The sequence below is a fragment of the Botryllus schlosseri genome, chromosome 11, assembly GCF_051294905.1.
Source record: "Botryllus schlosseri isolate E-star chromosome 11, Bs_hap1, whole genome shotgun sequence".
In the NCBI taxonomy this organism is placed as follows: domain Eukaryota; kingdom Metazoa; phylum Chordata; class Ascidiacea; order Stolidobranchia; family Styelidae; genus Botryllus; species Botryllus schlosseri.
In genome coordinates, this window is record NC_137246.1 from 26,950,894 (window position 1) to 26,965,003 (window position 14,110).

Genomic DNA, 14,110 nt, shown 5'->3' on the forward strand with positions numbered 1-14,110 from the left:
CTCAACCGATGACCTTTTTTGTAATGAAATGGTGCGAATTGTTGTCAGCACCTTCTCTATGTCATACATGCCCGTAGGAATGCAGCATAGACTAACTGAGTCTCTAGTCATAAGCAATGCTCTCTAATTTTTCACGAGTCTGTGCGCATGCGCACTCACCAACTCAATGCGCGATCCCTTGGACAGCAGTGCATAACGACTAAAAAAATGTGATCACTTTTATTGGACTGCCGAATTACCCACTTTTTTTGTTAATTTTGTGGTGTTGACTAGAAAAAAAGGTGAGCACTTCGGCTTTCTTGTGCGCAGCTTAGATTTTCTGGGCGCAGAGACCGTGTCAGCACTGCGCAATTGTGCACGCGCCCAGCTTAGAGGGAAGAGTGGTCACTAGATGTTAATAAAACTCACATTTGGGTCGCCTTCTTATAGAGGGGAGATGAAAATGTTTTGAGCTTGGTAAGGGGGCGATGAGTCGAAAAAGGTTGGGAGCCACCGGATTAGATCAAGGACATAAATAAACTACGTCCTTTCCTTTCTGACAATGCGGTCAAATATGATGTGCAATAATTTTCCATAACATTCCAACACAGGACAATTAACAGGGTGCATTCAGTGGCGTAGACAGTGAGGGGAAGAATAGTTGTTCATTTTCCCCATTTCTAAGCTTGCTTAACCCCATTTTGAACCCCAAATCTAGCTTTGATATTTCCTGTGCCCATTAGTGATTAGATGCTCGATGAGCGTTTGTGCATAGTGAGCGTTTTCACCGAAAAATGAATGCGATGACACCCCCTCTCTCCTATTCTCTTGTCTGTAACTAGAGTAATTTGCAACAAGTATAGTACGCCCCCATGTATAATACGCACCCTTAAAATGGTATGCAAATTCTGAGAAAAAAGCCTGTACCCATGTATAGTACGCACCCAGCATTCACAGTACATGAATAGCTATGTTTTAGTACGCGATGTTGTTCTGTTTTGCGATGTCACTGTCAAACAATCATGACATAACCATCGCTAATCATTATACAATTAACGGCATTGTCTCTAAACGATAGTACAGAGCAGCCAAAGCCTGCGAGACTGGCGACGTGATAGTTCGGACCAGCGTCACAACGTCTTGCGCACTAGGCCTATTACAAATGCAATTGCTAATCATTATACAAATGACGGTATTGCCTCTAAACGATAGTACATAGAAGCTAAAGCGTGCGAGGCTGGCGACGCTATAGTTCGGGCCAGCGACACGACGACGTCTTGCGCACGAGGCCTATTACAGATGCGATTGCTAATCATTATACAAGTAACGGTATTGCCTCTATACCAGAGGTCTCAAACACGCGGCCCGCGAGACCATTTTGTGCGGCCCGCGGTGGCATTTTTGATTTCGGATATTCGACGATATTTAACTGCCAAGTATCCTTTTTTTTTATTTGAGAACTAGAAATTCGCTCTAAAACTACTCATCAAACTTCACTATTACATCACATTCAAAAGGTGCAGTGGAAGATCAACTATCATGTCACATTACTTGTTTATGATAGTAAAACATGACCCGTTGATGATTCGTGAGTAAAAATTGTGATTTGGACTTGGTGGCGACCTTTTGTAGAATTACTCGAACTCGGACTCAATAAGTGATAAAATAAAAATTACTCTAGTTGAGTCGCGTCACACGTTACAATCAGAGAAGGACTTATTGTGACACGAAACGCTGTGACTTGGTACAACCACGGACGCAACAAACTGTCAAACTTGTATGGGTAATGGTAATATATCCAAAGATCTTAGCTTATTTCAGGGGTCACCAACACGCGGCCCGCGACCTGATTTGAGATTTCGCAAGAAAGCTATAAGAAAACCAATTTGAAATGTTGAAATTGACTACAGTTTCAACATGTTGTTCTTGTTGTTTCAAAATAAGCTATTCTCTTGTGCCCACTTCCACTATTCGTCACTGGCTAAAACGGCTGTGGTGATGGCAACAACATTCCATCGAGGGAGAATCAGCTGATATGAATGGGCATTGGGCATATTGTCTTGACTTGCAATCGCCCAAACACTGCCAAGACCGAGACGCTTAGAAAACGGCTTAGGGCAGTGGTTCCCAAACAGGGGAGCGCGCTTCCCTTGTAGGGGCGCGAAAGCATCTGATGAAGAGGAGGGGATGCGCCCAACTGAGAAATTTTTCGCGCTCGGCGCGATTTACCTCTAATTCATAGTTATTGTTCTGTGTATAGTCCGAATTCTCTTATCAGCAGTCATAACCTTTCATGCCATCTGACTAGCCGTTGGGACATGACGATTTTTCAGTAACATAAAGGGCGAAGTGTCTAAAAAAGTTTGAGAGCCACGGGCTTAGGGCTTCTCCACAAGATAAAGCTTTACGTAGATATGGTCATTCAGCTAATCACGTATTTCACTTGTCCCAATATCGATTCCTTAGTCGCTGAAAATCGTTTCCAGGTATCGTGCACAGCTCACAGTTCATAATAAAATAATATTGATGATAATGATTTTTGTTTTATTTGTATCCCTTTAATAAAATATCATTTCTTTTGTGGTCAATATGCCCATCGCTTATGTTAGGTAGCTCACCGTTGTACCGACATAGAGTGTTAGAACGCTGTTGCCTATTTTTCATCGATATCGAATTCATGCGACCCGCGGACTCTACGAAATTTAAAAAGTGGCCCGTGACCCGTTTTGAGTCGGCGACCCCTGGCTTATTTAGATATCTAAGCAGGTCGATATGTCAACCATTGGCATTGTGTTGCCCTCTTGATGTGTAGTTAGTTACATACTGAGTCATCTTGGTTATCTTTATCCTTGTTATTATCGCCAATTAAATGTGGCGAGTATAGAATAGTTGTAGCATACGCTTCACAGCAGTAACACCAATTGATTCTTCGGCGATGGGACATTTCTATTGCTGCGGCACAGTAATCATTATATTCGAGTTGTTATAGATCTGATCCAGTGACGTACAGTCCAATGAGGCAGGTGAGGCAGTGCCTCACCTGTCGTCAGGGCGAGTAAGTGAAAATTGTGAAAAGCCTCCATGAGTCGATGGATATTGATATTTTACATCGATGTTCATAAATAACTGAATTTGAACATTTTTTCGCACAACATCATCAGTTTGCATAATTATTATTCAAAAATACAGCGCAAAAGGAGAGTTGTGGCACAGGTGAGGCACGGGCGGGCATATAATTTATATATATTTATAATAATTTATACCGGTACCTGAAGAGATAGTAATTATTATCCGTCTACACTTGCCCATTTAGCACAATAGCGACCAGCCCTACATGTATTGTATAATGTGGAATTGCGACGGCTATCAGTGTGCGAAGAAAATACTCTCTGTATCCGCTGCTGTTGTTATTCACATTTAAGATCTCTTTATCAGGTAGGCTACCGTACTTTATGCGCATGCGTGTTTGTTTGTGTGTGTGGGAGGGGGGGGGTCCGTGCCTCACCAGTCATGAAACTCACCGCACGTTACTGATCTGTTCCAATATTTGAAGGTAAATCTAACGCCGATTCAATTTGGTTTACTTTGGTAATGACACGATCAATAGCCTTGTCATCATGAGTATGCTCGAAATCAGGATTAGGCTGTACTGATGCCATGATCTAATATCAGATCGATCTTTTTAAAATTCCAAGATATTCTTCCTATAATTGTAACACTACATCAAATGTCCACTAGCTGCAAAATTTCAACTCGACCGCTTTCACGATGTTCTGATGCATTTGTACTCTTGCATGGTGTCTACAACTAAATATACAACCACCATGCCAAGTACAGCAACAATTGTATTAACTCTTTCGCCGCGGGTGGATCCTAGAGGATCCATGCACAGTTTTTCACAAACACGCTTCAATCAATTAACGACATCTTGCGTTGTACGGGTCATGAACGGTTACAATGATCGTCTATAAATAGCAATTGTCGATACGCATACGACCAGCTATATATAACCCGTTGCCTTATGGCATAACGTGTTCAAAATACAGATGGAATACAGAAAAACGTTTCCCGCAAAATACAATGTGTAGCTCAGTTCGCATGAATGAAAGCTAATCTTATAATTCCTCATATCTTCCGTTCTACACGTCGCAAGAAGACACAGTTGTCGTTTTAGAGTAGTTGTTGATCGCAAGAGTTCATTGCAACCATAATATCGGGAATTAGTTGGAAAGAACACGCCTCAAATTGGTGTGAAATAAAGCAATATTCTGTTACATGAAAAATATAACGAAAACTTCCCAGTTGCGGTGTGCTCAACTGCGTAAAGATTTCAAGCTCAGTAATGTCTTGTTTGAATGCCGAAATTGATATGTAAGACAACCATGTGGTCATTCACCATGGGAAGGATTATGTATCACCTCACGTGAAAACGAAAAACAAATTTTTCTTTCAGTTTTGAGAAATCACGTAGACTGGTTTCAATATCATCGTCACCTCTCTCGCCTGAGCCTTCCGAGTAGCTCAGTTGGTTAGGCTGCTATTTCCTGATCACGGCGATAAATTGGGCGTCGGTTCAAGTGTGTGTGGAATGTCAGTCTGCAAGGTCCCGTCAAGGAAATACATTGAATCCCCATTATTGGTGCTGCGGCGAAATCAAAAAGTAGGAAATTGGCCAGCGAGCACATTTTAGTTTGAGACCTCTGCTCTAGACGATAGTAGATAGTAGCCAAAGCCTGCGAGGCCGGCTACGCGACATCTTGCGCACGAGGTCAGATGCGATTGCTCAGGCCAACGGTTATGTCGTGCATACCACTCCTGTTGGAGGTGCGACTGATTACGCAAGCGATTATATTTTGCGCACATGGCCTGCCCATGAATCAGCGAGGATGGCCGCGCGCGTGTTTAGCAATCAATGAATGACCTAAGTTCGCTCGCGTGCAAACGACAAACCAACTCAGCCGGAGATTGCGTGATGTGCAGACGACTCTCGTTAAATGGCAACACGCTTTTTGCTAATTGGTAGCGCGTTACACTGACAATACGAATTACTTGGCAAGATGGCTGAAAGTGATGCGCGATTTGAAACAAACATGAAGAAAAGTGTGATTTCAAGTTTTTATCGAGGTAGTTTTTTTCAAGCGTGTTGTTCCCATGTATAATACGCACCCCCGAATTTTAGAGCAAAAAAATCGTGAAAATTTTGCGGATTATACATGGAAATTATGGTGATATAATCTGCAAGTAACATACTTTTAAGACTGAAATTGAGACAATGAAGAGAAAATAAACAGACACACAGTTAAAACACAGGAAAATATATTTCCCAGGTAATATCTATATCTGAAGTATTTTTGGTTGCGCGGATATAAATTTAACGAAATCAGTGCAATAAATTGTGTATGTTTTCTCCATAAAGCCTTATCATATTTGCTTTTCAGATGATGTGGGAGAGTGTCTATGCTCTTCTAGCAAGCGAAGTACCGGTACTATTATCAAGGCATTATTAGTGACTTTTAGAGTCGTCACTCAATCCCTAAATGTCACCCCATCCTCACAAGACATGCCTTGAACATCTTATCAGGGTTGTTACCAAGTCACAAGGCTCCGAGTCACAAGTCAATCCCACTTTTATTGTTTTGACTTGAGTAAAGTCGAGTCATTTTCAAGTCACCACCGAGTCAAGTCCGAGTCCAAGTCACAGAGTAGAGTGTCGAGTCCGAGTCATACTGTTTTAACTAGAGTCCTAGTCTAAGTCATTGTATTGACTGTTCACTCCCGAGTTAATGTCAAGTGAAACCCACTTTTTACCAGTCAGACTCGAGTGAACTTTTTCGTATGACTTGACTTGACTCGAGTCACTTCGGAAAATTGACTTGACTTGACTCGGAGGTTCAAAAATGTGCATTGACTCGTGACTCGGAGCAAAATTTACGAGTCAATTTCAAGTCATCAAGTAAACGGTGTCGAATAAATCACTGTATCTTGTGTATGTTTGGATTGTTCGAGATACGCCGGTGTTGTTTGTGAAAGCAACCAGTTTTTCACTGATTATACGTTACACTATCCTCCATTGTTATATCACAAATAAATGACCGCAAACTAATTGATCACAGCTTACGTTGTCGAAGTAGTAGTAGAAGATTAATCTAAATAGCAATGTGTCTCTGTTTCTTAGACGGCTCAATGCTTACGTTGCGCAGTGCTCACATTTACCAAGCCTCGTGTATGATTAAAATCGAACAAATATAGGTTGCGCGTTTATATTCTTACGGTTGTGTAGGCTATTGTACCATATCAATTTGTTTCAACTTCTCGAAGCTTCGTATTAGGTCCTCTATTTTGGCAGATAATAACAGACTGTAGCATGTAGCTGTACAGTTACTCACGTATTTTATTAGCGGATCTACGTGTGCGTTAAGGATACAACGTCTTTTTGCATGTATATTTAACTTGATATTCGTTATTTGATACAAGATAAATGACCAATTAATCTGTCTTTCTCACAGCTAGCAAAATTCAATGACTTTGAATCATATCTCATACTTCGAAAATTCAATTTGACTTGAATTGTGACTTGACTCGTGACTTGACTTGACTTGACTCGACTTGACTCGAGTCACCTCCAAAAAACGAGTGACTTGACTTGACTTGAGTCACCTTTGAAAATCGACTGACTTGACTTGGCTCGAGTCAAAATCTGCAATGACTCGAGATGACTCGTGACTCGAAGGTAGTGACTTGATCCCAACACTGCTTTTTACAGCCGGTGATATCGAATACTTCGCATTCATATTTTACTAATTCTTCTCATTTTAATATTTTCTGGTAACATTTTCAAGTATCAGCAGTTCAGTACTGATAGACAAAAAATTAATAGTCTGATAACTTTACTATTCTTCTAAATCACAATGAAATGCCTGTCTTTGTAGACCCAGTCTTGAGTCATGACTTGGTCCGAGTCATGCGCAATGATTCTAGTACAAGTCGAGTGAATACACAAATTACTCGAGTCGAGTCATTTTTCATTTTCAACAAAACGACTCGAGTCATTACAACCCTGCATCCTAATGTTGGTTGACCCGAGTTCACTACATATAAATGCCTGGACTCCTGGAGGATGATGTTGCTCCACTGAATGTCGAGAATGTTTTCTCATAAATCGTGATTCACGTGGTGGAGTAATATAGAATTCATGAAGACCAAATATCATAATCCCTCGCGAAGAAAACAGCCACAAGCTTTGTTCTGATTGTGAGCCTGAACCCAAGCATGGCTTCTGTTATTGTGATTTTACTAGAGCACATACTAGAGCGTTTATTGGTCTTTACCATCTCAACACAACAAAAATGCTACACAATCTTAACAAATGGAACATATCACATTCATTCAAAACTGATAATCCAAATCTGTAGAAACTAGCTATGAACTATTGATACGAAAGGCAAGGAATGTACCTAATTTGCGCAGAAGTTGAAACTTAAATTATTAATTATAGAACTGTTACTCACCGTCAATACTTTAAATCCAATAATTTTATCACCAATAACTTTGCTTCTACTGAATTGAATTGAGCCAAACAGGCTATGCATTGTTTTTTCAAACAACTTCAATTTCATGGGATTGTCAGTGAAATTTGAAAGCATTCCGATTTTTCAAACTCCATTAGCTTAACTTCTACAGGTTGGAATGAAGCCATATTTGGTGTGCAGCGTTATATGAGAAGAACTAATAATGTTATTGACTTATCAGTAAAATTTGTAGAAAAGTTATTTTTGACCAACCCTATTGAAGGGCACTTGATGCGCACACCGTAAAATGAAAATATAGGTGTCTGTCATTAACAGAAAAACCACAGGGAAGAGCTATTTCAAGTCACATCAGTACATGTGAAGTATGTCCTGTTGATCGTGATAGTTTCAATTTTGGTACAATCTATATCAGGGATATCTAGAACTCTAGATATCTTCTGGATATCCTCAGATCTGTATCATTTAGAAAGTATCCGTTCTGTTCTCTACCTGTCGCTCATCTTTTGTTGCAATCAAATTTGGTATGTGGAGCTGCCCTTTCAGCAGAACATAAAATATGATCACTTTCCACGAGGGCCGACTGTGAATGAGTGGAAGCTCTTTTTATAAAACAGCACTATATGATCGCTGTAGGTTAACTAATTGGATGCGAGATAGCAAACTGGACAGTTGAATATTGAGTTAATGTATTTTTCTAATGCCATATTTTCGAGCAAATTGCATAGATGTAAATTTGAGTTATGTATACAGGTTGCAAATGTACAGGAAAGTTGCAAGTTGCAATGACCCTTAAAACATTGTGTTGTTGTTGTTTTTCTTTAGTTTTATGTGTTTTTAATTTATTTTCTTCTTGCATGCAAAATAGTGTTTTCTTTCTATTTAGCATGCAAATATGAAGTGGTTGTCGACACCGAAGGCAATGGGAGTAATTACACCATCACTGCTAATTCTGTAACCCCTGGATTCAATGATCAAGGGACATGCAGTTGTCCTGATGAAGGAACGCTGTTTCATGCTGACGGAACTATAACCAATACGACAGCAATATGTGGGTATGACGCAAGTTGGTTGGGGTGTAGCAATTCTCAATGCTGGAAAGGTAAGTTTCACAATTGCCTGAATGGTTATGGTTTGACTGGTCAAAATGGATGCATTCCTACGTTAGTTTCCTCTCTCCCTCTCCCAGTACCGGTACCAGAGTTGTAGCAACTAGAACATTTTCAGCTTTTTCAAATCATTAGATTTAGAAGTACTGAATTCACAAAAACATGAATATTGAATTTTATTCCTAATTATAAGGAAATATAACAAAATCAAGCTTATTCCATATTCCTAGTCTAGTCTACATTGGTGCCAAAAGATATTTCCGTTTGGACAACAGTGAAAGGAAAAAGACCCAATATACCGTCAAACACATTCAGGGGCGTAGCTAGCCGAAAAAAAGAGGGATGGCTGAAAAAAAGGGGCTAATTTGAAAAACGTGATTTATTAATTGTAACTGCTTTGTCACAACCTGTGCTCGTTTTTAACATGAGACATCATCATCCATAAAGCATGAACGATTGAATGGGCATGTCCAAAAAAGAAATTCGAATGCTGAAATTCACAGGGCCATAACCAGGCCGTGTTATTTTTGGCATTTCAGGAGCCAGATGCCAAAACTGCCAAAAATAAAAATTGGAAAATGCCAAAAATAAGCAATTTTTGGCATATGACAAAAATAACTTCATGACACATTTGAATAAAATATTCATTTTATTCCCGAAGCTTTTCGGCTGACCCTCGTCAGGGGGAATATCGTCAGCAATAATACGAGAATTCGAATAACTATGTTCAGCAACAATATGTATCGCTAATTATGACGTCACAGAGATAACATACAAAGTTGGGAAAACGAGAGAACTGCAGCGTTGGCATGGAGACAGCGAAGCAAAACAAGTTAATGCGCGATTTTCAAATGATACACAAATTCTTTCTGTTGGCATAGACTAGGTTTGCTCATAGTAATGATGGTGGACTCAAGAACAGACAAATGAAATAAATTGCGACCCTTAGCCAATATAGAGAACATGTCCTCGTGATAGTTAGCAGCACACGTTTGATTTTCTAGTAAATGTTTGCCTATAGAAGATTTTTGACCCATGGCCTGGTTACGTTCAAGAACAAGCGGATTGTTAAGCTGAGAATTTGAGATATAAGATTTGACAGACGGTGGAATGTGTTCTTTGATACGGTCCTGCAACCGTTTGGAAGTTCTCCCTACGTACCGACAATCACAGTGGCACTTGAATTCATAAATTACGTTGCTTTGTTTTATAGCCGGGAGAACGTCCTTTCTGGTTGCAGGAAACATTGGTATCGTGGTAAAAACAACATTGGTTTTCACCGCTGGATAACAGCGGTAGACTGCTGAAGTTATCTGTTTCTCAAATCGATAAGAAACCGGGCCAATCCAAGGAAGATGAATGTACACATCCCTATTTTCACGAGAAATTACTTCGGGGGTTTCTTCTGGTTTGGTATCATTCCAATGACTTAACTTTTTACTTATTGTCCGCTTAATAACATACTCTGGGTATCCGTTGTCAATGAAAATTTTACGGATGTAGTCAAGTTCATTATTCAATTTGACCTCGGAACAAATCATCAACGCCCGGTGAACCAAGGTGCCGATTAAATTGATTTTACGACTTTTTGGGCTGAAAGAGCTCCATCGAAGGTAATGACCCGAAAATGTGGGCTTCCTATAAACGGAGGTAAGGAATTTGCCGTCCCGTTTCTCCACAAGAACGTCAAGGAATGACAGGCGATTGTTAATTTCTTTTTCCGACGTGAATTGCAATGCTGGATGTAGTTTGTTCAAATTTTCCAGGAAACTATCACAGTCTGATTCATTATCGAATATCACGAACGTGTCATCGACATAGCGATGGTATGATAAGGGCGGTTTAATACCAGAAGAGAAGAGCTTATCTTCATGGAATCCCACAAATATATTGGCTAGAATAGGACCCAATGGTGATCCCATTGCTACACCATCAGATTGTAGGAACATGATATTGTTGAAACTAAATTCAACAGAACACACAGCGTTTCTCATCAATTCAATGAAGGTAGCTCTCGAGAAAGGAGGGGGTATTAGCTTACCGTTATATAGAGCATCAGCGCAAATATTCAACGTCTCATTTAGTGGTACGTTGGTGAAAAGGCTCTTTATGTCGAATGAGCCTAGGAAATTATCGCGCGCGGATAGCTGTGAGCGACGCATCTCATCAGCGAAGGTAAATGAATCGCGTACGCAATGCGACCCGTAAAGTTCGCGAACAGGTTCCAGTATGTTGATCAACCACTTCGCCAACTTCTGTTGCATTGACCCAGTCATGCTGAGTATCGGTCTGAGTGGCACATCGTCTTTATGCGTCTTCGGTAATCCATACATACGCGGTCTTTGGGAGCCAACAGGCCTGATGGAGTCATATTCTTCAGTGGATATTACGTCATCGTTTTTCAAGATTCGAAGGCGTCGTTGTAGTCGTCTTTCAGACTTAGCAGTATTGTCGTATTCCGAGACCGGGCCAAGTACAACGAATTTGGATTTATCCTCGAGAATACTCATCATCTTTGAGACGTAATCTTTCTTGTTTAAAATTACCACGCCAGTACCTTTATCTGGTTTCGTTATGTGAATATCGGGGTTGCTTCGCAGAGATTTTATGGCACGGAAGCATTCCTTTGTCATCAAGAAATCCGCTTTGTCAACTGGACATCCACAATACGAATGTGCCAAGTCCGTAAGTCTTGCTTTGAGAGCTGGCACTTGATCGATTGATTTTGCTTCACGGTGCTTCAATTGAGCTAATAGGATCTCAAATTCGGCGAAAACCTCCTCACTCTTGACATTAATTGGTGGAATGCAGAAATTTAAACCATGCGATAAAGCAAACTTTTCGGTCGAGGACAGTGCGTAGTCCGATAAGTTGATGATATTCTTCTCATCGGGACAAGCGACACTTCCGAAGCGGTCAATGACTAGCCGGTTTAAATTTCGCTCGTTTTTAGATAAATTAATATCCTCTTTGATCGCGTCAATTGATGCGAGGTATCGGCAAAATCGAACTAGGTCAAAGAATGATAAGAATCGCACTACCTGTCTTTGCTGAGTGCGGCAGTCACGACGAAGTTTCAATACCATAGATTCTTTCTTCCCGATTTCATCAAATAAAAACGCGCGCTCCATGTTGGGATTGAGGCGGGCACGAGACTTTTCTATCCTTGCTCTCAAGAATGCAGGCAACGTCTTCTTAGCGATACAAGCCTTTAAAAAGGCTATTGTTGATAACGTAGTTCTCAAACGCCCGCGAGTCTTTATCAGCGTATTAATGATGTTTAATTGCTGATCGCTGTACCTTTTACGGAAGTACACAAAGAGACGCTTAGGAGTACAGAACTTCATGACACATTTGAATAAAATATTCATTTTATTCCCGAAGCTTTTCGGCTGACCCTCGTCAGGGGGAATATCGTCAGCAATAATACGAGAATTCGAATAACTATGTTCAGCAACAATATTTATCGCTAATTATGACGTCACAGAGATAACATACAAAGTTGGGAAAACGAGAGAACTGCAGCGTTGGCATGGAGACAGCGAAGCAAAACAAGTTAATGCGCGATTTTCAAATGATACACAAATTCTTTCTGTTGGCATAGACTAGGTTTGCTCATAGTAATGATGGTGGACTCAAGAACAGACAAATGAAATAAATTGCGACCCTTAGCCAATATAGAGAACATGTCCTCGTGATAGTTAGCAGCACACGTTTGATTTTCTAGTAAATGTTTGCCTATAGAAGATTTTTGACCCATGGCCTGGTTACGTTCAAGAACAAGCGGATTGTTAAGCTGAGAATTTGAGATATAAGATTTGACAGACGGTGGAATGTGTTCTTTGATACGGTCCTGCAACCGTTTGGAAGTTCTCCCTACGTACCGACAATCACAGTGGCACTTGAATTCATAAATTACGTTGCTTTGTTTTATAGCCGGGAGAACGTCCTTTCTGGTTGCAGGAAACATTGGTATCGTGGTAAAAACAACATTGGTTTTCACCGCTGGATAACAGCGGTAGACTGCTGAAGTTATCTGTTTCTCAAATCGATAAGAAACCGGGCCAATCCAAGGAAGATGAATGTACACATCCCTATTTTCACGAGAAATTACTTCGGGGGTTTCTTCTGGTTTGGTATCATTCCAATGACTTAACTTTTTACTTATTGTCCGCTTAATAACATACTCTGGGTATCCGTTGTCAATGAAAATTTTACGGATGTAGTCAAGTTCATTATTCAATTTGACCTCGGAACAAATCATCAACGCCCGGTGAACCAAGGTGCCGATTAAATTGATTTTACGACTTTTTGGGCTGAAAGAGCTCCATCGAAGGTAATGACCCGAAAATGTGGGCTTCCTATAAACGGAGGTAAGGAATTTGCCGTCCCGTTTCTCCACAAGAACGTCAAGGAATGACAGGCGATTGTTAATTTCTTTTTCCGACGTGAATTGCAATGCTGGATGTAGTTTGTTCAAATTTTCCAGGAAACTATCACAGTCTGATTCATTATCGAATATCACGAACGTGTCATCGACATAGCGATGGTATGATAAGGGCGGTTTAATACCAGAAGAGAAGAGCTTATCTTCATGGAATCCCACAAATATATTGGCTAGAATAGGACCCAATGGTGATCCCATTGCTACACCATCAGATTGTAGGAACATGATATTGTTGAAACTAAATTCAACAGAACACACAGCGTTTCTCATCAATTCAATGAAGGTAGCTCTCGAGAAAGGAGGGGGTATTAGCTTACCGTTATATAGAGCATCAGCGCAAATATTCAACGTCTCATTTAGTGGTACGTTGGTGAAAAGGCTCTTTATGTCGAATGAGCCTAGGAAATTATCGCGCGCGGATAGCTGTGAGCGACGCATCTCATCAGCGAAGGTAAATGAATCGCGTACGCAATGCGACCCGTAAAGTTCGCGAACAGGTTCCAGTATGTTGATCAACCACTTCGCCAACTTCTGTTGCATTGACCCAGTCATGCTGAGTATCGGTCTGAGAAAGAATTTGTGTATCATTTGAAAATCGCGCATTAACTTGTTTTGCTTCGCTGTCTCCATGCCAACGCTGCAGTTCTCTCGTTTTCCCAACTTTGTATGTTATCTCTGTGACGTCATAATTAGCGATACATATTGTTGCTGAACATAGTTATTCGAATTCTCGTATTATTGCTGACGATATTCCCCCTGACGAGGGTCAGCCGAAAAGCTTCGGGAATAAAATGAATATTTTATTCAAATGTGTCATGAAGTTCTGTACTCCTAAGCGTCTCTTTGTGTACTTCCGTAAAAGGTACAGCGATCAGCAATTAAACATCATTAATACGCTGATAAAGACTCGCGGGCGTTTGAGAACTACGTTATCAACAATAGCCTTTTTAAAGGCTTGTATCGCTAAGAAGACGTTGCCTGCATTCTTGAGAGCAAGGATAGAAAAGTCTCGTGCCCGCCTCAATCCCAACATGGAGCGCGCGTTTTTA

The 14,110-nt window shown here is 40.5% G+C and overlaps 1 protein-coding gene across 1 annotated transcript in view; it reads left to right on the forward strand.

The window, feature by feature from the left end:
- Positions 1-14,110, forward strand: part of LOC145450037 (uncharacterized) — a 73,431-nt gene that overhangs the window by 38,240 nt on the left and 21,081 nt on the right. Inside the window, exon 5 of the mRNA XM_080328496.1 lies at positions 8,392-8,607. Coding sequence (XP_080184622.1) covers positions 8,392-8,607 — 216 coding nt within the window. The remainder of the gene's footprint in view (positions 1-8,391; positions 8,608-14,110) is intronic.